Here is a 25,541-nt window from a genome sequence, read left to right on the forward strand (position 1 = left end):
TTGAATGTAATAAGAAAATACATAAATAGTCCACAGGTAAATGTTTTCAATAATATCATTGTTGATGTTACAGAATATTTATTCTAAATAGCTTAACTTCCTAATTAAAAGATATATTTTTATAATAAGATGATGTGACAGCATTTGGAGAAGCATAGTTTTTTTTATATTTGAAGTGTAGCTGAAATCATGCTCCACATTGATCATTGACTTATGTAGCTTCATTGTAAAGTTAAAACCATTATGTTTAGCAATATATTTATTTTTGAAAAACACAATATCTGAAGAAAAATAATCAGCATGATTTAACTTTTATACTCATCGCTCTTTTTGAATACATGTATTCATTGATCAAGAAATATCACAAAATATGTTACTTTCAAGCCTGCATTTAGTATTTATTTTTAAGGAGGAAATCCTATTTTGTATATCTTGCTAGCTTAATTTTGATAGTATAAAATAACTAAATGATATCTTAGTATTCATTCAGAATGATTCCTAGCCATTTCTACATACAATTTCTACCTATCCTCTTTGGAGCCCTATCAAAATTTGAGCTACTCCTATCAATGGTATCTCTGAGATACCATTGTACTTCAATGGTCTAATATATTCTTGTACATATCAACCAAATTTTATTTTGTGTTTGTCATTTAAATTATTTGTTAACTAATTACGGATATACAATATATATTCTTAGACACTCTCTAATTAATTTCTGATTCTGTAGGCCATTTGCCCAAGAATGGCAGGTCATATGTAGTGGAAGCAAATCAGAACAGTCACTGTGATTAGTTGCAGAAAATTCCACCACCTTAGATAATAATAACTAAGATGGAATAAAATATTTAAAGGATATAAGATGTAGTATTTTACATGATATTGGCGTGTTAAATAACAAAAATAAATGTCATTTAATGTGACCTATTGATTTTATTCTTGTGAATATAACTATTTTGATTGGCAGCCTTTTAAAAACATCAAACAGTTAATGCTATACATCAGAAGTGTGAATCGACCTAAGGCTATATGAATATAACAGTGAAGCAATGAAATATGGAAAATGACTGGTTAAATCATTCATGTTAAAAAATATATACAACCTTGTTCTTGATATTCAATTTTAGAGCAGCTATCTTTTTAAAATGTTTTGTTATTTACATAAGCTATTCAGCAGTCAAAGGAAACTTTACGTGTAGCATCTTTTATGATCCTATTGATTAATCACTGTAGTTTCACAGCTAGCAAAAATTAAAACTTAAAAAATCAAGTTACATATCTAACTAGATTCAGAGCTAAGACAGGAACTCTATTATCTTAACTTCCATCTATGAAAGCTTTCTCATATTAGCCTGCCTCATTAATGATTTCATTCTCAGCTGAGCTTTTTACCTGGACTTTATTCTTACTAAATGTTAGTTTTTTGAATACTAAATTATAAAGCAGACAGAAAAAAATTATGAGGGCAAAAGAAATACATATCTTTCTTAGTGAATTAAATTAGAAATCATGTTATACTTTAGCCTGGATTATTTCACAATGATAAACATAATCAAATATTAAAATATTCTCAGAAACCTTTACTCTAACAGAAACAGTTACCTAATATCTTCATATTGTATTTTGCAAATACAATGAGACAGAGAAAAATTGAGGATCATTATACATTTTAAAATTTCCCCTATTTAAGCTAGTTTAAAAAAAAAAAACATAAATAAGGTCTGACAAGAATCAACACAAATTTAATCAATATAGCTGGAAAATGCATTTTAAGAAAAAGTAATATTAATCATCACATTTTTGCTAGTAGTCATAATGATACTATTTTTTTAATAGTAGCATCCAAATAACTAATGCTTAATGGCTAGAAAACTTTCTTTTCATAAGGTGCAGCAGTTAAAATGTACCAGCTTTACAAATAATAATAATATTACTTTTAAAAGAGCTTCTTGTTATAAGCCAGTTATGTGCAAAGCAACCCTCTATGTATATTAACTATCTTAATTAATTCTTAAAACACTTTTATTATGGATTCATAACTTATTTGTTTATTCGTTGCTTCATTTATTTATTTAAAAAGAAGAATAGAGAGGCTAAGTAATTTTTATCTAAGGTTAAACAAAGTTATGTTTCCAAGTCTTTTTAATTCCAAAACTCATGCTTACTATCTAGGAAAGTAAATTATTAAGCTGCTTATGACCGAAACCCATAATCTGTTTATCTAATTCCACCTCCTAATCCATATATTTCCTTAGTGAAAACTCAAGGAGAAAGAAGAATAGTTAAATATTCTGCTTCCATTCTGTACAGCTTGATATGGTTGAAACACTTTTAGACTAGGCATCTTTGACCTTGGAAAACAACTTGACCCTTGAGATACTTATTATCCTCATCTGTACTATATAGATAATAATATTTACATGGCTCTTAGGGTAGTTTTGTATTCAAATGTAGTATTACACTTTAAAAACTAAAGTCATTTATAAAAATAAGGTGGTATAATTAATAAGCTATAATTTTAATTAAGAATAATTATTTATGGGGATACAAAGATAATGGGTTATCATAAACAAAAGACCTGAAAACCCTTTAGCTGATTTGGAAGTAGATCAGTAAGCAAAATGAAGATTGGCACCTCATTTCAAAGTACAGTATTTTATATTTGTATGTTGAGACATTTTAAAAATTCATTCGATTAATCATTATATAGGTCATTAATGGAAACTGAAAGACACTCAGTTCTCAAAGAAAGGCAGTGATAAAAAAAAAATAAAAAATGGACATTTGCCCAAAGTTTATTTATACTTTTTAACTTCTAAAGATCAAGTTAAAAAATTAACATATAAGGTCTGACAAGAATCAACACTTTAGTCAATATAGCTGTGAAATTAGTTTAAGAAAAAAATATTATATATTTATGCTTTACAACTATAATTTTTTACACTGAAAATTTACTTAGAACTTTTAACTTCTGTAAAGTTAAATGCAGCTAAAATTTCTTACATCAAATGCAATTAATAAAAAAAGTATAGCTATCTTATAGTTTCTAAATAGGCATTACTGGGCAAAACATAAATATTGACATGAAATTTTTACTTATAATTCATAGCACTGTTTGCATTCCTATACCTTACCCAAAAAGTATATTCTTGAAAAAGCATTGCTCCTGTTAGAACTAATTATTTAAAATTTTAACAGCAGCTTATACGTAGGTATCTGTGAACAACCTATTTTCATTCTTCTGTTTCCATGAAACACAGAATTAGTTGACTTTGCTACGTGTTTTCCTTGTAAATAACCTTTCAAATAGGATCCCTAGTCTTGCGGGTTTAAACTAAACCCTCTGATTTTGTTCTCATCATCCCCCAGATTGAAATGTTTTGTTCATTTGTGCTTCTACTACTCTGATTTACAGCCATATTCCAAATGTGTTATTCATCTATACACTGAAGAATATTCTATGTGCCCTCAAAAAATATTTTTGAACTATCAGTGCACCATAAAAATATAATTATTTAGAGATTTTCTTAGGTAAAATTTGCCAGTGTTCTATAATAGAAACAACTATATTGACCAAAGTAGACTATGTCCTAAAAAACAATATCACATAGATTTAAAAATACATTTTAACCATTTTAAAGACAACAACAATGTGTGTTCAAGATGGGACCCTTAGTGCACAAATTCAGTTATCTGAGCAATAATATATATATTTCTGAGACATATTTACTTAGTTTACACTTAAAAAATAAGGAGTGCTTTTGGCTTCATCTTAAGATTTTTTTATGTCAGGAAACTCAATAATTTATATTCAAACAGTTCAATAAAAACAATTTGTATAAACAAATACATTTTCAAATACATGGGAAATATTATTTCTATATACAAAACACACATAAAGAGATCAAACTATAGAAGTTATATTGTTGTTCTGGCTGAAAACCTAAAAAAAGAAAAATTATGTATGTCTGTTAAAAGGAGACATATTCAAATATTTAAGAAATGCATAATTTTAAACATTAATAATCCATGTTATAAAAGTTTAATAAAAATTAAAGTTATTATGGTATCTAATAATTCTTGCCTACAAAGCCAATATATTATAAATATTACCAGAGAAAACGAAATTCAGTATATTAAGCAGCTTGTTATAGCCAGAAGTAAGTCTTAGAGGAGGGAAACAAGGCCTTTCAACCAAATCCATACACCCAAAATGGGATAATTATCTCAGATATACAACAGTTTCTTGGATTGCTTTCTCAGTGAAACTTCAGTAGACATATCTTTAAAATCAAAGAAGATGTAAGGCAAAAAGAAAAATAATTATAAAATGCATGTGGTGATCAGTTACCTTTTCAGACACATTCAGATGAGAAAAGTTTTTAAGTATTTTAAAAGTTTGAATAAATAAAAAGCAATGTGTCCTTGATTCATTAACATATACTTCACAATTAAAACCATTTTTATAAAAATTATGATACACCATCTTGTGGTTATCTGAAAGGAATGCAATTTCCATTGTTAAAATGCTTTAAGGTCCACATATTTCAGCTTTATTTTCTGTTTTTATTTTTAACTTGCCCTCATTTAAAAGTGTGAAACATTTGCCTATTAATCTTAATTATCCAACAACTTACAAGAAAGGCTATCATTATCAAGAGCTATTTGTTTTCACTAGTATTTATAATATGTATTATAAAAGGCATTTTATTTTCACCTATAAATTAATATAATTTTATCACTGTTATTAAAAGTAAGACAATATGGAAAGATATTCATTATTTATAAATTTTATTCACAAAGTTCACATTCAACTAAGTTTCATATATATCTGACATATCTGACAAACTGTTTAGTCACCAATACATTCGTGCTTTCCTTCAATGGGCAAAACACAATTCACTGTATATTTATTTATCAATAAATATTTATTGAGTAAATAATTGATCTCACAAGTGTTTACCTTATTTTTGAAATATAAGAAATCTAGGCTAAAGACACAATTTTGATAAGTAAAAGTAAACTGAATTTCTGTATGTTCTCAAACATATGATAAAATCTAGGACTATCTTACGACTAATTTTAATAAATTAAGTAACTTGTTAAACAGCCATATAGACCATATAGACCAACATAAATTTTCTTAAGAAAAATGAAGAACTGAGCCCCAAGAACCTAATTTATCAGAATAAATAAAATGAATCATTTCCATTAAATTCATGATTATTTATCGTTTTGAATATATAGAAAAATAATGTTTCTTTATGATACTTTTTTTAAAAAAGTTACTGCAATCAACTTCATTCTTAATTTAAATGATAGGTAGATAGGTAGGTAGGTAAACAGAGAAATAGGTAGGTAGGTAGATAGATATTATGCCACCAGGCACTATTTGAGGCCTTGGAGATACAAACAAAAAATACTAGGTCTTTGTCCTAAAGGCAAGAAGAATTTAATATGTGAAAAGGCACCCACACTCAGAAACCAGCAAATGTGAATACAATACTGTCAACAGGATAATGGAGATGTGCTTAGGGGTTCACAGAGTGAAGATATCTAGACCTAATGCTGGAAATGGTTTGACATGGGCAAAATACCTTCCCAGCTTTCTCAAAAGGAGATACATGTTTTTAGATTATGACAGTACCTGAAATAAACTAAGTAAAAAGATGAGATACATGAGTCACATTTTTTTTCATTGCAGTAGGAAATGAAAACCTACTTCCACTTCTTAGAAACAAGCTATGCTCTGTGCCCAAACCCATTATATCTTTTGATTAGGGAAAGCTTCCTGGACAAGTTAATGTTTCATTTTAAATGCCTAATATAAAATGTTTGTGAGAGTTTGCAAGGTAGAATAATAGACAAGAATTGCTCCAGTCAAAAGGAAGAGTATAATCTTGGGAAATTGAGAGTTAAAATGTAATGTGGCTGTAGTAAAGGTGCAAATTGGAAAGGAACAAAACATAAAGCTACAGCAGTGGACAGGGACAGCTGTGAAAGGGTCTCATCTGCTAACTTAAGGAATTTGGATTTTATTGTGGCAGCTATGTAGAGACAGTGTGCAAAGCATTGCGGAGTGACTATAATGCTCATGTAATATCTACTCAGTTATTTCTTTCTAGTGCAATGTTAATGCCTCATTGTTTCCATTTGAAAAGGTACATTAATTTTATTTTTCTAATTTTTAGAGGGTCATATAGATCCACAGAATGTCGAGATCTGGATAATATCTGAAAAATTCAACTAAACTTGTTCACAATAACAATGAAGCACATTACATTACAAAATTAAATCCTCATATCCTTTGTTTTTGTTTTAACCAAATACTTGTAAAACAAAATTGCACTAGAGATACATCAATGATAAATCAGCCTAGATAAATCAAATGAACGGGACACATAGAGGTAAGTACAGTAGAATACCACATATCATCAAGAGACTAATTTGTTTTAATACTGAGCTATAACTTGAAAATTATTACATATGGATTATTTGAGGTTCCAAGTAGAAAACACGTATTTCTTCTATGATTTTCATTCTTATATAGAACATTAATGCATTAAATATCACACTTATTGACAAATTATAATGAAAATGGTAATTAATGAGTTAATATTTATTCTTTGGTTAGCTCTAGATTTAGTTTCAAAATTCATTATAAAATGACACTATAAAAATGAGTATTACATAAAAAGTGTACTTAGACACACAAATGCAACCAATATTTGAGTTAGCCAAGCCAGCAGAAATAACAACCTGAATGTTCTGTGAAAACAAATCATGTTATTTTCTGAATTCTTCAAACATTTTAATTGGTTATTTTAGTCATAGACAAAATGGGATTATAAAAATATACATTTATGATAACATTCCTCAGTGTCAAGTACTGTAATCAGGCAAAAATATAGAAATACTGTATCCAAAATTCTGATTCCAGGAAGGATAAATATGATGTAAGTTATTAGAGACAAAGGAGCATTTTTATTTTAAAAAATATTTCTAAAGGTACAAACACTTCAATGAATATTAGAAAAAATATTTACCTGGTATTCCTGTATGGCATCATTTTCAAGATACCACTTTTCTGCTCTTTTTATTTACCAATACAAGTTCATAAACCTCTTAAATATTAAAGATTGTAGCATCTCACTCTGCCACAGTGATTAAAGTTAAGTCTAAAATATTGTGAGTTTTATCAAAAACAAAAGAGATGTTTACATACTAAAGATTAAATAATGTACTAGAAGGCTTTAAACTGTTGGTTTCATCATATCCAGAGCAATAAATCTGCATACAAACAGTATCATGTAGCATCTGAAAGAGTTATTTTCCTAGTCTTCCTCGTATTTACAGAAATGAGAAAATTATAGCACTAGAAATACAGAATCTGAATGAGGTGACCAACTTTTCAAGGATAATACAAAAAACATTTTACAAATGACTGCATTAAAATGCAAAATATAGCAATAGACTCAATATTTTTGAAGTTTATACATATTTTTAGAAGGACTCTGGTACAAAAAACCAAAGAATTGATTAAGAATACTATTAAATGGCAAAAAGAAACTATAATATTTTCACACACTCATTAATGTAGAAAATTACCTATAATTTCACCAATGAAAGTTAACATCTTTCTTAACTAGAAATGTATTGGACTAAAGCTATTCAGATAAAAACTTACTCTTTAACTTGAAACTGTTAACCCATATTGTATATAAAACCTCATTTTTAATCTGCAGAGTATTTTTTCTTTCATATTACAGTGTCCAATTTTTACTCACTTAATTAACTGTATCTCATCACTAACCTCATCACTAAACTGTATCTCAAACTAAACTCAAGCAACAGAAGTTTTTTTAAGTCTGTAATAAGAGTAGAAACAGCTATTTTTCCTGAAGCTGACTATAATTAAATATATTACAATTAAATAAAAAATCCTAAAGGTGACTATGAGTCTTTTTGTGAAATATACTATATTTCACAAAATAAAATATTTTGTTACATAATGAATGACATAAGACAATTTAGAGCAATAGTTCTAAGCATTATCATTAGTTGGCAACATAAAAACACTTCTGGTTTGTGTTTTAATATAACAACAAAAATTGTTTTAAATTTAAACTGTAAACAAGTAACATTTACCTTTTCCAACTGAGCGTTTTTTTTGGATTTGTATAAAAATTCTCCCACTGCCACAAAAACTGAAAGCACCAAGCCGGCTGCCAGAACAATGAAGATGCCACCAATATTCTGAACCCCCAGGGCACTGGCCTCTTTGCTCTCCTCTTCTGGGCAACCATTGCCCCTCCACCATTTCTCCTTCATCATATGCAGCTTGCCTTCCTCTTGCAGCTGAAGAATTGCTATGGTAATTTTGTCTCGATATGGAGAACCTAAGAAAGGAGAGGTTATGTTAAGTATTTCAAGGAATCCAAAATTTCATAATTAAAGGTTAGCAAGATGAGAGGAGGGCAGAGATTTTTCAAAATGCTTCAAAGTGTGCCAGTGTTTTTTTCAGAAGACAAAAACAACTGGAAAAAAAGACATAGACGTTTAACAAGATCATTACAGTGGACAGCCTTGCTAGATAATGAGGAATTAAATGCATTTTGTTTTAAGAAAGAATATGTCTCCTAAAAGGTGGACTCAGTTTACAGCACTGTAAAATAGTAAGAAAGGATCCACAAAGGAAAAGGGATAGAGTGCAAAGATGTTTCATTCATATCTACAATTTATTCTACACTGAAACCAGAGCACTGATAAAACAGCTATCTCTATTTTTAGACCAGAAAAGTTGTGGAAAAAGGTGTTTCCCAAGATTAAATGCAGTAATTAAAGGGAGTAATTACTAATAAGCTGTATTCAATGGTACCTTTTACTTAGGTGATCATGAGCAGTCACTAGTATCTGTTATGTGATGTGCATAATAGAAGTCATGGGTTGCATGGACTTAGATAATTTAAAAATCATTATGGCAATTTAATTTATAAATCAAGGAGTACACAGCCTGATACTGTAAAAATTTGGGGCGTTGTTTCTTTATCAGTTTATTTTTTCAGAGACAATGTTTTGTTTTGTTTTGTTTTGTTTTTCTGGTGGAGGCAACAATATAAATAAAATATATTGCTTATGCTAATGGAGGTACATATTCATCTGCATTAGATATTACGTGATAAGTAATATCTGCTAATTTGTTGACCAGAAACATACAAAAATATTGAAGCACACGCATTTTTCTACATCTGTTCCAAAGGATTGGTTTTATTGCTTTCTCCCACCTAGAAATAGCCTGCTTCTAAAATGTAATCTTTTTCCTAAGACACTATACTGCACATTCCAGTTTTTGTGTACAGATTCACCCATAGTGTTTTCCTGCTTGCGGAAAAATACTAAACATTTCAGCTTGTATTCAACATTGCCTGTAATTTTGTTTTGATTTAAAGTGTCCACATCTATACATCTTTTAGTGAGAGTAGGCAATGTAAAAGTAGAAAGACAAGAATCATAGAATGTAAGTAACCTGTTGAAAAAGTTTGAGAAATGAAGATCTACCAAACCCAACTGAAGAGTTGTTTCTTTAACATAATCTTTTCTCTACTCAGAAGCTATAGAAGTTTATGGCTTGTCTACATTTTTTACAGCTTTCCTAAATAGGGGCATTGCCCATTCCTATAATTAGAAGTCAAATATTTTATTTTCATTATGCAATAATTCTCAAGTATACTAGGGGAATTTCTGCTTCTCAGTGTCTCCCCTGAGCTCTTCTTAAAATACTAATCTAACACGAATGTGCAATGTAAATTCTGTACCTCAACCACTTCAGATTTCAATATATTAGACCAGCTTATACTATTTTCTATCTTAATCACTCACTTATTGGGCATTCAGCCTAGGTTCCCTGGTATTATTATTTACTTGTTGAGATATGGCCTGTTTTCCTAAATACATTACAAGCTTTTTTGTATGGAGGATATCTATCTATCTGTCTGTCTGTCCAATCAGTCCATTCACACATTTATCCATCCATCCATCCATCCATCCATCCATCCATCCATCTAACAGATATAGAAAGATGCATGTGCTTCATTATTTTTATATGTTTCTGGTCAACGAATTAACAAAAATATCACTTATGTAATATCTAATGCAGATGAGTATCTATACCATTAGCAAAAACACTAAAGCACACTAAAGAAACATCCATCCATCTGAATTCTCATTTTTCAAATAATAGGCTCTCAGCAAATGTTTGCATATTCTGAGGAGCATAATAACTGACTAAAAGCATCTTAACATAAGAGCAATAACATGGTGCTTGAGTCTCTGTGATATGTAATAAAACACCATAAATTAAGGTTATTTTGCTTGACTATTCAGTATTTATTAATTTGCTATATCTAGCATGGTGCCAGTTGAAAGATCAATTTTATTCTGATAATCATATATTTTCCCTGCAAAATAAATGCTTACTTGATGGGATCTCCATTTTAAGCAGAATGATAGTTTATCAAATGTCTTTGAATGAGAAACAGTGTAGGAACAAATCTTGTGTTGATAGTGTTTGTGAAAACGGCCACACCTGGTTAACAAAAAGTTGTAATTTCTTTTCTTTGTGTGTGTGTGTGTGTGTGTGTGTGTTTTGTTGTTGTTGTTTGTTTTTGTAGACAGAATCTCGCTCTTCCACCCATCCTGGGGTGCAGTGATGGGATCTCAGCTCACTGCCACCTCTGCCTCCCAGGCTCAAGTAATTTTCCTGCTTCAGCATCCTGAGTAGCTGGGATGACAGGCGCCCGCCACGCCGCCTGTATTTTTAGTACAGATGGGGTTTCACCATGTTGCCCAGCTGGTCTTGACCACCTGAGCTCAAGCAATCCACCCGCCTTGGACCCCCAAAGTGCTGGGATTACAGGAGTGAGCCATGGTGCTCAGCCTGTAATTTCTTTTCTATAAATATAATTATAAGCAAGATTTGTGGAGGGTGATTACTTGGAAAGTAGACTTTCAAATATAAAAAATTCTTAATGCACTTAAGTATTTATTTTATGAAAGCTCATTTCTCACTTTGAGAACTATTGAAAGAATATAATTTTATTGCCAACTCACTATATGCACCAACTGCATTGCGATGTCTATTCCAGCATCTTCAAACACTATATTCTCCATTACACTCTCAAGAACAAAATAATACACAAATAAACAAAAGCACCCTACTTTTCAGCAAGTGAGACACCTCTTGACTTCTTGCCACCTGAACTTCCTATTTCCAGCATTGATTGTAAATATACAAATTTCCCATTGCCAGCAAACCTCAGTATACTTGCTTTTATGAATATAGGAATGTTTAAATGATACTTGATTTGAATTCAAATGTACAAAGTTAATGGGCTTCTTATTAAGGTTTTAAGCACGATGAAATAATATAGGGAATATAATCAATGCCAATAAATCAGTGACATGTTTTACTTGTCCTTCCTTCATTGATCTAGTTTAAGTATTTTTTAAAAGGACAAGTAATTAAAAATGAATTATTAGTTATTTCATACATAATTTGATGCTCCTTTGGAAGTATTTTTAAAAATATGCCAGTTAAGGTTAAATGTGGACTGAAATTTCAGCTAGATGAAAAATCTCAAGGACACATTGAGACCAAAGAATGAAAGAATCTTCCATTCTCCTTGTGACACGAACAGCCATGCACTTAGCTCTAATGAAGTGAACACTCATTAATTATGTAGATAGAGATAGTTCCTCCGAAGTCCAAACTCCCGCATGAATCTGTACGCTGGCAAACGAAGAATTGATGTTACTGAAGGTCAACTGAGAGAAGCTCAGGAGTCACAATGTAGGTCGCCTTCAAGAAATATCTATATTTTTTCAAGAGGCCTCTAAGTTTAATTAGAAAACACTAAGGGAATTATAAATGTGTCTATTAGAACATGCATCATTGTAACTTAGAGTCAATTTTCAAACTGTTAGGAGGACAGACAACCATAAATGAATGGAGGAAGGTAGACAAAAATATCTGGAAAACTGCAACACTCAAAATAGACAGATGGCCTTCAGTTTCAGTTTTACTAAAACCTTGTGAGACTATATGGTCACAGGGTGACCATATATTTTTTTTTTTTTGAGATAATATGAAATATTTTGTCTAAATTTCACATATTTAAAACGTGGATAAATGCATTTTTTAAAAAATTCAGGATAAACCAAGCACATTTAAAGCCAAATTAGCCCTTGAATCTTCACTGCAATCTCTAATCTTTGGTTCTTTTTATATCCCTGCTCTCAGTGGGACTTTCTTTGATAATTTAAACAAATTCTCCATATTTACAGTAAGGAACTGTTATGTTTGTAAATGATCTTTTCACAAGTTGCCAAAAGATCCCATTTACCAAGTAAAAAAAGTCCTAGGTTGTAGAGAGTGAATGGAAAGAAGGAAGGAAGGAAGGAAGGAAGGAAGGAAGGAAGGAAGGAAGGAAGGAAGGAAGGAAGGAAGGAAGGCGGGCGGGCGGGAGGAAGGAGGGAAGGAGGGAGGAAGAGAAGGAGGGAAGCAGGCAGTATTAGTACATACATTTATTACATAGTAAAACCTCTTCATATGTCAGATGTATAAGACCTGATGCTCCAAATGAGCCCTCAAAGGAGGTATAGAGGCAGTTTCAAGTGACATACAATGATAGCATATGGATAGGCACATAAAAACTACAAATGTATCTATCCAGAATTTCCTCAACAATAGAGTTACTGTCTCTAAGTGTCCCTTTTACGTTAAACTTTAATCAAATATCTTTATGTAATATTGTGATTTCATGAGAATCTCTCACAAGACATAGATTAAAACTCCTTAAGAGATTAAACTGTGATTATTATAAACAGTGAACACAAATCTCACCAAATATTTCAGAGCTAAATTGTTGGGTTTATTAAATTGAGTTATTCTTATCTTCCTTCGTTATTTCCTTCCTTCCTTCCTTCCTTCCTCCCTCTCTCCCTCTCTCCCTCCCTCCCTCCCTCCTTTTCTCTCTTTTCCCTCCTTTCCTCCTTTTCTCCCTCCCCACTTTTTCATTCCTCTATCTTCCCTTTCCTTTTTTTTTGTCTTTCCCATCCTCTCTTTTTATTTCTTATTCTTTTTTTTCTTGCCTTTCCTGTCCTCTCTTTTTATTTCTTATTCTTTCTTTCTTTCTTTTTTTTTTTTTTTTTTTTTTTTTTTTTTTTTTTTTTTTGAGACTGAGTTTTGCTCTTGTCACCCAGGCTGGAGTGCAATTGTGCCATCTCAACTCACTGCAACCTCCACCTCCCAGTTTCAAGTGATTCTCCTACCTCAGACTCCAGAGTAGCTGGGATTACAGGCAAGCACCACCATGCCCAGCTAATTTTTGGATTTTTAGTAAAGAGGGGGTTTCACCATGTTGGCCAGGATGGTCTCAATCTCTTGACCTTGTGATCCAGCCGCCTTGGCCTCCCAAAGTGCTGGGATTACAGGCCTGAGCGACCGCGCTCAGGGCCCTGTTTCTTATTCTTTTGTTCCCTCCCCCTTCCTTCCCTAACTTCCACTTCCCTCCCCTGCTCTTCTCTCCCCTCCCCCTCTATCATTCTTTCCTTTCCCCCGTTTTTTCCTTCTTCTTTTCTTTCCTCTCTATCATTCTAGGAACCTTACTTGTAGAATAAAATGCGCACGTAGTTCTAAATACTTAAGTTTAAAGTTTAAGTCTATTGTGCACAATATGTTGATTTACTTCTTCTATTGCCCTTTTACTACCCTGTACAAACTCTGAATTTTACATGCCAACATTTTTCTCTTTACCTTATTTCATTATGTCTAGACAATATAGAACTAATAAAGTAAATGCAGTCAGCATTTCTTTTAATTCTGAGGTAGGCTTATTGATTGATAAATAACTTTTCTTTAAAGGTTGCACAGCAAATTGTCCAATAATGAACATACTGAAATCACATTATCCTATATTGAAAAATATATCCTGAAATCAATGTATCTTATATTTAACATGCTGAAATTGCATTATCTTACATTCTGGAAATCTCTCATTCAGCCTTTCAAATGTTTGTGTACTTTCAAATCAAGCTTCTGTATGCTTTAATCAATTACAAGGGCCAGAAACAAAATCATTCTTGCTTTTTATAATATATCTCCTTCTAAAACTCATTACAATCAAATTGGCTATTCCCACATGCACTTCTGTTTTTGGTAAATGTACATCTATTTGATTTTTAAAGTATTACTTGTACAAATAATCTTGAGTAATACTACATATCAAATATATCTCGTGCATATTCACATTACACATCAGCAAAATAAAGGCTTCCATCTATCTATTAAAGGAAAGAACAGAAAAAAATAAATACTTGTTTATAATGTTTAAATTTATTGTTGGGGAAGAATTTTTCCCTTCTCTTATTAATGTCCCCATAAATTTTTTTCTTTTAAATTCAATTTGCACTGCTTTGAAACAATAATTACTATTAATACTTATTGTAAAGTAAGATAACGTTAGATAATAATTACTATTGTTATTACATGTGTTCTCTGTGTCGAAAACATGTTGATCCTTCATTAGATTTTTCTGTCTGACTCTATGTACTCTCCTTTCTGCCTTTGAACTTACATATTGTGAACTCACAGCTTATCAATTTGTATTTTTTGTAGGTCCTCTTTTTCAATGTAATACATTTCTTCTAGCTTGTCATTACTTGAATACATTAGGCATTATCTAAAATATACTAATTTACATGCTTTGTGGGTATGTGATTATACAATAATCATTAATCATATAACATTCCAGGGACTTGTCTCAAAAAATTATAATAATGCTTTAGTTATTCCTCTATTTTGAAAAAGTTTAGTCCAATAAGTGTTTCCAAAACATATACCCCAAAACATAAGTCACTTTAAATATTGGCTTAAGACCAGACCAGACTACTTGTCAGTGGTAGGTAAGCAACCATCCTTTACTCATCTATTTCATTAAGCATTAATGAAGTGCTATCACAGAGTAAGAAATGTTTTATGAATAACATAATGAATTCAAAAAATGATCAATTTTAGTCAAAATACATCCTGTCAGAATTTTAGTATTGCACATCTTCTCAAGCTCTTATTAAATTTAATAGACTACATAGAGTTCATAAGCAGACTTATTTCACATTTCTTGTATTGACTGCCTAGAATATGTGGTGACAAAAAAAGTTTACAAATTCTTATGCCTATTTAAACACTATATTTTAGTTTGATGTTTTATTTAGTCAATAATACTATTATACAATATCATGACACCATTTTCTTTATTTTCTTTTCCTCTGTAAGACTTGGCTCAGTTTAAACTAAAAAAGAATTTCTGTGATTATTTGATTAATATATATTTATCCCAATAAGCAGAGGTGGCATTTGTTAGTATAATACCTGGTACACAATATATACACAATATTTATTGAATGAATGCATGTTTACATAAAGTAACATAATAATTTCCTAATAATTTGTCATGCATTCTTATAATTTTATCTTCAGCAATTTGAATTATTTAGCCAAACTGTAATTGTATATAATCTATAATTATCTCCAATAATTATAATATATTTCTATAAAGCTAAGCATTTACTATGTAACAAACACTTTGTGGGCCCATTTCTAACCTTTTAAGAGGAGCTAAACTCGGGTGCAGTTACTGTCATCACTCCTTGTATTTTCTTTTGAAGGCTGATACAGTTTTGCTGTGTCCCCACCCAAATCTCATCATGAATTGTACTCCCATAATTTCTACATGTTATGAGGGACGTGGTGGGAGATAATTAAATAACGGGAACAGTTTCTCTCATACTGTTCTTGTGGTAGTGAATAAGTCTCATGAGATCTGATGGTTTTATAAGGAGTTTTCACTTTTGCTTCTTTCACATTCTCTCTTGCCACCACCATGTAAAAAGTGCCTTTTACCTTCCTCTGTGATTGTGAGACCTCCCCAATCACATCTTCACAGTCTCACGTATGTCTTTATCAGCAGTGCGAAAATGGACTAATGCAGAGAAATACCATTGAAAGGCCTTAATTTTATAGAAGTATAAGAAATTCATGAGCAAAAATGATAGACACAAAGAGTAATTTCATCTTTAAAAACGTATCAATCCATAACATTTTAATCCCAAAATGGTATCAGATAAAAGTGAACCAATCTTTCTGATACCTAATAACATTTTCATATTGGATATCTGTTCAATCACTACCTTGCTGAAAATTTTGTAGTGGCACTCTTGAGATATCAGATAAAATACTAATTATTAACTATGTCATGCAATCCCTTCCTTTTACCTATCTCAAGATTCCTGTATTAGTCTGTTTTCATGCTGCTGATAGGGACATACCCAAGACGGGATAAAAAGAGGTTTTATTGGACTTACACTTCCACATGACTGGGGAGGCCTAAGATTTATGGTGGGAGGTGAAAGACACTTATTACCTGGTGGTAGCAAGAGAAAAATGAGAAAGATGCAAAAGCAGAAACTCCGATAAAACCATCAGATCTCATGAAACTTATTCACCACCACGAGAACAGTATGGGGAACCACCCCCATGATTCAATTGTTTCCCACCGACTTCTTCCCACAATACATGGGAATTATGGGGATACAATTCAAGATGAGATTTGGGTAGGGACACAGAGCAAACCATATCACTTCCTCTCTGAATTTATCCTCTCCTCCCTATATCTAACCTGACAACAATACAAACAAGTTGGGTTTCCCTCTGCCTGGGTTGACCTTTTTTCACTCTTTCTCTAATTTTCTGGTTGAACTTTCTCTCGTCCAGATAAATTTCTTATGCTGACCTTTTCATCTCTTTACAAACTTTCCCTAGGCTGCCACAGAGATATATAGTATCTCTCTCTTTTGGAACCATAGCACATTTTCAGATATTCCTATATAGTATTTGGTAAATAATATTTCAATTTTTAAAGTATCTTTTTCTCCATTAAGATGATAATATGAGTGTCCTAATGGCAAGGACCATATATGAATCAATTTTTACCCCTACGGTCGCACTATTAATTGTTAAGTACATAAATATTACTTAGCATAGCTGTGAGATTCTAAGTATACAATAGTGAACAATATAACCATGACACCTGCCCTCCTAGAGCTTTCAGTGTGACAAAGAATATGTAAAATTTAGCAAGCTTTTACAAATAAAAAGGGGAATGTGTCATGGAATTATGTGACAGATGAAACTATAATAAATTAGTCTTCAGGAAAGGTAAGCAAAAAGATTACTTCTATTTGATAACAGGAGTAAGAATGATAATTCTTTTACTTTTGCTACCTTTTTCTTCTCTCTCTTCTCTTTCCATCTACATTCCAGTTTTGGAAAGGTGTACATAGAAAAGGAAAATGATAGTGAGAGCATCTCAAATCCATTTTGTTCATTTCTTCTAGATTGAGAGGATAGGATGAGGTACAAGATATCAGGGCCACAGAAGAATTTAGCCAACTATAAATGACACTGTTCATGTAGAAGTGAGAGAAGAGAGGTTAAAAATCATCTGGTATCAAGAGAATAAAAAAAAATTTTCTAAAGACATACCTAATAAATAATTAGTTAAAAATGCAAATAACTTTTAAAACACAATCATAATAAACAACCCCACTAAAAAATGGTCCAAAGACCTTAACAGACACTTCATCAAAGGAAATATACAAATACCAAGAGAACATATGACAAGATGCTCCATATCATATGTCATAAAAGAAATGCAAACTAAAATAATGCTTTATTTAAAAAACAATAAATAAAAATTGCAAGAGTATGTTGCTACCTATCAATAATAACCTTGAATGTAAATTAATTCTGCAATCAAAACACATACAGTGGCTCCATGTATTTTTAAAAAGATCAAATTATATGTTGCATATAAGAGATTATTTTTAGCTTTAAGAGTATTCATAGCTGAAAGTGAAGCAATGGAAAAGGTATTCCATGCACATGGTAACCAAAAGTCAGCAGGGATAGCTATACTTAGAGTTCAAGTGAAAAACGCTGATAGGAGACAAAGAAGGTCATTATTTAATGATAAAGGAGTAAATACATCAAGAGGACACAATAATTGTAAATATATATACACCAAATATTGATTCACCTAAATAGATAAAGCAAATATTACTGGACTGAAAGAAGAAATTAAAATAATAGTAGAAGACACCAATACCCCACTTTTATTAATAGGTAAATCAACTGGACAGCAAATTAACAAGAAAATACTGGGCTTGAACTGCACTTTTGATATTGTTTGGCTCTGTCCCCACCCAAATCTCATGTAGAATTGTAATCCCCATATTTTAGGGAAGGACCTAGTGGGAGGTAATTGGATCATAGAGGCAGATTTCCCCCATGCTATTCTTGTGATAGTGAGTGAGTGCTCACAAGATCTGATGGTTTAAAAGTGTGACACTTCTTCCCTGAACCTGCACCCACTGCCACCATGTGAAGAAGGTCCTTGCTCCCACTTAGCCTTCTGCCATGATTGTAAGTTTCCTGAGGCCTCCCAGTCATGCTTCCTGTTAAGCCTTCAGAACTGTGAGTCAATTAAAACTCTTTTCTTCATAAATTTCTCAGTCTCAGGTAGTTCTTTATAGCAGTGTGCAAACAGACTAATAAAACTTTATATGGAATGAACCTAACAAACATATATAGAACTTTCCATTCAAGAGCAGTAGAATATGCTTTCTTCTCAATTTTACATGTAACATTCTCCAAGACAGGGCATAGTTTAGGCCATGAAACAAATCTTAACACATTCAAGAAGGTTGAAATTATATGTAGTATTGTTTCTGACCACAATAGTATGAAACTGGAAATCGATAACAAGATAAATCTTGGAAAATTAACAAGTACGTAGAAATTAAACAACATGCTCCTGAACAAGTAGTAGGTCAAATAAAAAATCAAAAGGAATATTAAAAAATATATTGAAACAAATGACAATAGAAACACAATATATCAAAACCTACAGAATGCAGCAAATGCAGTTCTACGAGGGAACTTTGTAGCAACAAATGCCTGTACTTAAAAGAACAAAGATCCCAAATAGCCTGACATTATGCCTCAAGGAGCTAGAAGAGGAAGAACAAACTAAACCCTAAAGTTAGCGGAAGTAAATTATAAAGATCAGAACAGAAATACATCAAACAGAGAATGGAAAAACCATAGGAAAAAAAAATCAGTAAAACCAACAGTCACGTCTTTAAAAAAATAAACAAAATAGACAAACCTTTTACTAGACTAAGGGCAAAAAGAGAGGAGACTCAAACAAAATCAGAAAGAAAAAGGAGGCATTAAACTGAAAACTCTAAACCATTACTGAAAGAGATTGAAGACATAATAAGTAGAAAGAAATCTATGGTCATAGACTGGAAGAATTAATATTACAGAAATTTTCTTCCTGGCCAGGCCCAGTGACTCATGTCTGTAATCTCAGCACTTTGGGAGGCCAACGTGGGTGGATCACAAGGTCAGGAGTTCGAGACCAGCCTGGCCCAGCATGTTGAAACCCTATCTCTACTAAAAATACAAAAAATTAGCCGGACATGGTGGTGCGAGCCTGAAATCCCAGCTACTCAGGAGGCTGAGGAAAGAGAATTGCTTTAACCCAGGAGGCAGAGGTTGCAGTGAGCCAAGATCATGCCAATGCACCTCGGCCTGGGTGGCAGAGCAAGACTCCATCTCAAAAAAATAATAATAAAAAAAAATTCTTCCTACCCAAAGCTATCTACAGTTTTAATGCAAGCTCTATTAAACTTCCAATGTAATTTTTCATAAAAAATAGGAAAGCAATCCTATAGATTATGTGAAATAACAAAAAAAGCCTAATACTCAAGGCAATAATGAGCAAAATAAAATAAAATAAAGCTAGAGGCATCATAATATCTGATTTCAAATTACACTGTAAATCAATAGTAATCAAAATAGCATGATACTGCCCTCCTCCCAAGAAAAAATAGACACATTGACCAATGTAACTGAATGGAGAGTGCAGAAATGAACCCACACATGTATGGTCAATTGTCAAAACTATCAAGAATACCCAATGGAAAATAATAGTCTCTTCAATCAACGGCATTGAGAAAACTGGATATCCACAGGCAGAATATGTAATTCGGTCTTTTCCTCACACCACATACATAAATCAACTCAAAATGCATTAAAGAATTAAAAGTAAGGTCAGAAATTGTAGAAGTACTAGAAAAAAAGCATAGGGCAAAAACTATACAACATTGATTTGGGCAGTATTTTTTTAGATTTGAACCCAAAAGTGCAGGCAACAAAAGCAAAAATAGACAAATGGGATTACATCAAACTAAAAGCTTCTGCAAAGGAAGGAAAAAAATTAACAGTGTGAAGAGACAACCTAGAGATTGTGAGAAATATTTGCAAGCCACACACCCAATAAGGTGTTGAATCAAAATTATATTAAGAACTCACACAACTGAATAGCAAGAAAAAAATTATTTAAATGAGTAAGGGACCTGAATAGACATTTCTCAAAAGAAAACATACAAATGGCTAACAGACATATGAAAAAAAGTTCATCATTGTTAATCATTGGGGAAATGCAAATTAAAACCACAATGACCTATCACCTCACACTAGTTAGAAAAGCTACAACAAAAAAAGACAAAAGATAACCAGTATTGGTGAGGATGTGGAGAAAAAGAAACCCTTGCAAACTGTTGATGGGAATGTGAATTAGTGCAACCATCATGGTAAACAGTGCGGAGGCTCCTCAGAAAACTAAAAGTAAAATTAGCATAAGATCCATCAATTTTACTTCTATGTATTTACTCAAAAGATTTGAAATCAGTTTGTCAAAGAGATGTCCATACTCCATTACTCATTGTAGCACTTTTCACAATAGCCAAGTTATAGGATCAACATTATATTTATAATGAATCAGAGAGTAAAGAAAATGCAGTATGCATAGACACAATGGAATACTATTCAGCCCTAAACGATAATGAAATTGTTGTCATTTGTGACAACCTAGATGAAACAAGAGAATATTACACTAAATGAAAGAAGCCAGGAACAGAAAGACAGATACAACATATTCTCACTTACATGTGAGATCTAACACATTTGAACTGATAGAAACAGAAAGCAGAGACTGGAGTGTTGACAGAAATGGGGAGATGATGGTCAAAGGGTACAAAATCTCAGACAAGAGGAATAGGGTCTTTTTTAATCTATTGCACAACATGGTGAATATAATTAGTAACAGTGTACTGTACATTTCAAAAATTCTAATACATTTCGAATGTTCACACCACAAAAAACATAAGTATCTGAGTTGATTGATATGCTAATTAGCTTAATTTAATCATTCCTTATTGTATTCATAAATCACAATATCGCCTTTACATCATAAATATATACATCATAAATGTTTAGTTTACAATAAATTTTTAAAATAATATAAACACGTTCTACTTGAAGGAATATTTATAGAATATGCAGGAGAATACTCAGGTACCTAAGATCATAAAGGGAGATGCTTATATATGGCATATAAAATGTATCAATGAAGAATTCAAATTATAGACTATATGTATTAGACAGTTGCCTTTTATTAATATTCAGTATATCCTCTAACTTGTGAAAAAGAGAATGTTATCAACCTGTAATGAAACAGCCAACTATTTTTACTGGTTCTGACATATTTCATATATATTAGTTAAAAGTGACTGGTGAAATAGATTTGCTGTCATATTTCTTGAGTATTAAACCATGAAACTCTAACACTAAGTATGAAAATAGAAATAATTTTATCCTATAAACCCTACCATTCTTATGATTTTGGCATCATCATAGTAATCCTTAGAATAGTGTTAGGAATGGTTTGATTTCCTTACATTATGCTTTTGTTCCCAATCTAATGTAAAATTCCAAGGAATTAATTATAAGAGTTAGATCATTTTATATTAAATCATTACCTAATTAATCATCAAGAACCCAAAAGTTGGAAGAAAAAATATATTTTTTTCAAGACAGTGAACTACCCATTCTTTAAGCATTGCTTAAGTACCTTTTGCAATTTGGCCTGTCTGCTTTGGTCTCACTAAGCTCCACCTATCTAAGTCCCTGCACTAATAACAGGCATTTGTTTATGTCCAATATTGCATTTTCTCTATTTTATGTCAAATTTGTTTTTCATGTCTGTCTTCTAAAAAAGGAAGATTATTTATATTTATATTTTATGTTCATTATTTTACAGAGCTAAGCAGGATAGAGTAATAACATTCTTGTAGATTGGTCAAATATAAAAACAATATACATGCCTTTGAAGATGATTTTTCTCCTAATAGATTTTGAGCTCTGTTTTTTAACAGATTGTTTACTAAACATGTCTTTAGAGATGATGCTTCTAATACATTTTGAGCTCTGTTTACTAAAAACTGAAGACATATTTAGAAATGGAAAACCATTTTGCTTGTTTAGGTAATGCCCTATGATAGGAATTTTCTTAACTTTATACAGTAGATATCAATCACTTTCTTCCCATAAAATGATAGTTATCAAATTACAATATACTGATTAGCTGATGGTAAAATCCCAAGTAGGTTTCATTAGAAACAGGTTTCCAATTGGTTAACAATGGGTCATACTAATACTCTGCTTTCGTTGCTATATATTTAATATCTCTAAATATATAAAGACAAGACATTTCTAAAAATGTAAAAATAGAGACCACTAACATATTCTTTCAATTATTAGAGAACATTTCTTCAAAACACTTTTCATTTTTTAAAATTTTCTATAACTTCATATTAGAAGTGATCAAAACATTTCTTTAAAATTCGTTATGCTACATATTCTGATTCAAATACTATAAATACAATATGATCAGTATTTATCACAATTCAATTATGTGAATATGGTTGTATCCACTTACACATGAGGACACTAAGTGTAGTAGGGACTCAGTAACTTCATCAGGTTTCATCCAGGTGAAACTAAAATTTGTACACAAGTCATCTGACTTCAAAGGCCACAGACTCCGTGCAACATGTTAAGATTATGTCTGTCACATGAGCGTCAGCAAATGCAAAGCATTTGGCTTTGGTATTTAGAACAAACATTTGACTAGTTTTTTCTAATAAGAGTGACTCATTGATCTTACCTACCTCTGCTAACCCAAGGACAACTCTCTGACATAGTCTGACAGTCTGTGGCTAACTAATCTAAAGTAAAATTTGAAGTCATGGTCTTGGACTAATCAGTACAAAACATTAAATGAACTAAATGGTCCAATCTTTGTGTATAAAATCTGTCAGAACTCTGTTTTATGAGAATTATCCATTTCTGCATTGTTTGGATACCATTTGGTCAACATTTACAATGTTAATGACGGTTGTTCACAGTGGTGCTCACAATTCATCAAATTCCCTCTTGAAGTCTCTTAGATTGTAGCATGCAGCGTGTTGATGATGTCTGTGGATATGGCATAACTTATTGAGATTCTCATGTTTTCAGTGACATGTCATCTAGACTAAAACAAATATGCCAGGAATGTACAGATTGAACAGGTGTAATTTGAGGGTTTTTTTGTTTAATTCAGTCTCTGAAAATTATTAGATCTAGATATAGCCCTGCAAAATCACTTCAAATATTAAAATTGTGCTGCTTATGCAAAGGGAAAACAGAATGCATTTTAATGGAAGGATTGACCTGCAGAAAGATGAATAATTTGCATCAATTTTTGTGCATTATGTTAAACTAATGAAGACAAATGTATTCATTTATTTCAGTAAAGCTGAAAATCTGAAGGCTGACAATTTTATGCATCTATAATGATGACTATTACAGTACTTATTATATGATAAATTGAGAATTTTAGAAATGGATGGTGAATAAAACAGGGAACAACATTCTTCTCATACTGATTTCCATTTTAACAAACACTGACATCTGCCTCAAACAAACAACATACCTCCACCAGTACCAATTCTACATCTCTTATCTCACCAAATCATGAGAAATAAAAAAAATAGTGAATCTTATGCATTTAATATTAGAAAACAGAAGTAAAAAAAGGAAATTTCATTTTGTTTATATGCCAAAGTGGTGCACGTCTACCATAAAAAGTCAATAATATAACCCATTGTTACATTTTTTATTTTAGGCTAATTATGGGTAAGCACATTACCTGTAATTTTATCAAACATAATTTGATAAAAGTTACTTGAGGATTATTAATAGTACTACTGCTTTTGGATGTTCATAGATAATACTGTTTTAAAGCATTAGCTTGTAAAGGTAACATTAAAGTCAATTACTAAACACAATACACTCTAATATTTCTAATTAAATCAGTAAATACGAGAGAAATAAAACATATGTAACAGCCATGTGTGTGGCTAAAATTATCTTTAAATTTAATCTTCATATTAAAGGGCATTGTAAATATGTCCACTTCATCTTTACATTCCTCATGTGCAGTGTGTATTTCAGTAATTCTCTAACTATTATATGACTAATTTATTTTAGGTTTTGTTCACAGAAATAGTTACTCACTGACTGTTAAATAATTATATACTCACTGACTGGAATTCACTATTGATTTAATCCTACAAGTAAAATAGAAACAACTGAAATTACAGAAAATTACATTATCAATAATATGCACAGACATGAGCACAATTCCATCCCTTTTTCAGCTGCCACATACATTGCTTGTTATTAAAGTTGTGAGGAACTAATACATGAAAGAAAGAGGTCACTAACTCATTGCTAAAAATAGAAATCATCTTAATGAGACCCTTCAGTCATTTTATAATATTTCTACCAAATTGCATAAAGCAAAGCAAAATAACACCAATTGGCCCTAATGGATTTTTTCTAGACTGCTACTTTCCTACCAGCTTATGCACTGCTGAGTCTGCCTAGTCCTCAAAGTGTAATATGCATTCAACATTTGAAAAAGAGAAACCAAGAAGGCTTTTAAGTACGGGCAGTCAGGAGAGAAGCAATGCAGCCCAAAATGCCATTAAGGAGGAGAAATGTTCCCAGTTCAGATAAATAGATTATCACCTATGGTGAAATAAGAGACAAGACGGCACCTGCTCACACAATTTAGACATTCCTTAATGAAACTGCCATGATTTTGCTCCTTGCTTTTAACTCACTCCGAGCTTTTAAAAATATTGTTTTGAATGAAATAAGAAGCTCAGTTAACTTACCGAGTAAGGTCTCCTGCAACTTCAAAAATCTACCATACAGTAAATGCCACATTAAAATAACGTTGCTGCAGTCAGGAAAACTATGAAAGGAATTTAATGTCACTCCAGACTTAATTAAACTTGCTTAAGCTTATTTAGCATTTACCTTCACATCATTGTTGATTGCTCCACTAAGGTATTTTTGTGTAAACAGAGCTTCCTTAATTAAATAGCTTATTCTGAGTCATTCAGCGATCTCACAGCACAGTTTGGGCAGTAACGATCACACTCAGAGTGATGAATGGTGGTGGTGA

The 25,541-nt window shown here is 31.7% G+C and overlaps 1 protein-coding gene across 6 annotated transcripts in view; it reads right to left on the reverse strand.

Moving 5' to 3' along the window:
- Positions 1-25,541, reverse strand: part of GRIK2 (glutamate ionotropic receptor kainate type subunit 2) — a 700,667-nt gene that overhangs the window by 6,375 nt on the left and 668,751 nt on the right. For all 6 annotated transcript variants that reach the window (XR_012433589.1, XM_005552268.4, XM_074037392.1 and 3 more), the window contains one exon: positions 8,149-8,399. Coding sequence is in view for 5 of the 6 variants with exons in the window: in XM_005552268.4 (XP_005552325.3) it covers positions 8,149-8,399 (251 nt within the window). In the remaining variant the exon portion in view is untranslated. The remainder of the gene's footprint in view (positions 1-8,148; positions 8,400-25,541) is intronic.

The sequence above is a fragment of the Macaca fascicularis genome, chromosome 4 (genome assembly GCF_037993035.2).
Source record: "Macaca fascicularis isolate 582-1 chromosome 4, T2T-MFA8v1.1".
NCBI lineage: Eukaryota > Metazoa > Chordata > Mammalia > Primates > Cercopithecidae > Macaca > Macaca fascicularis.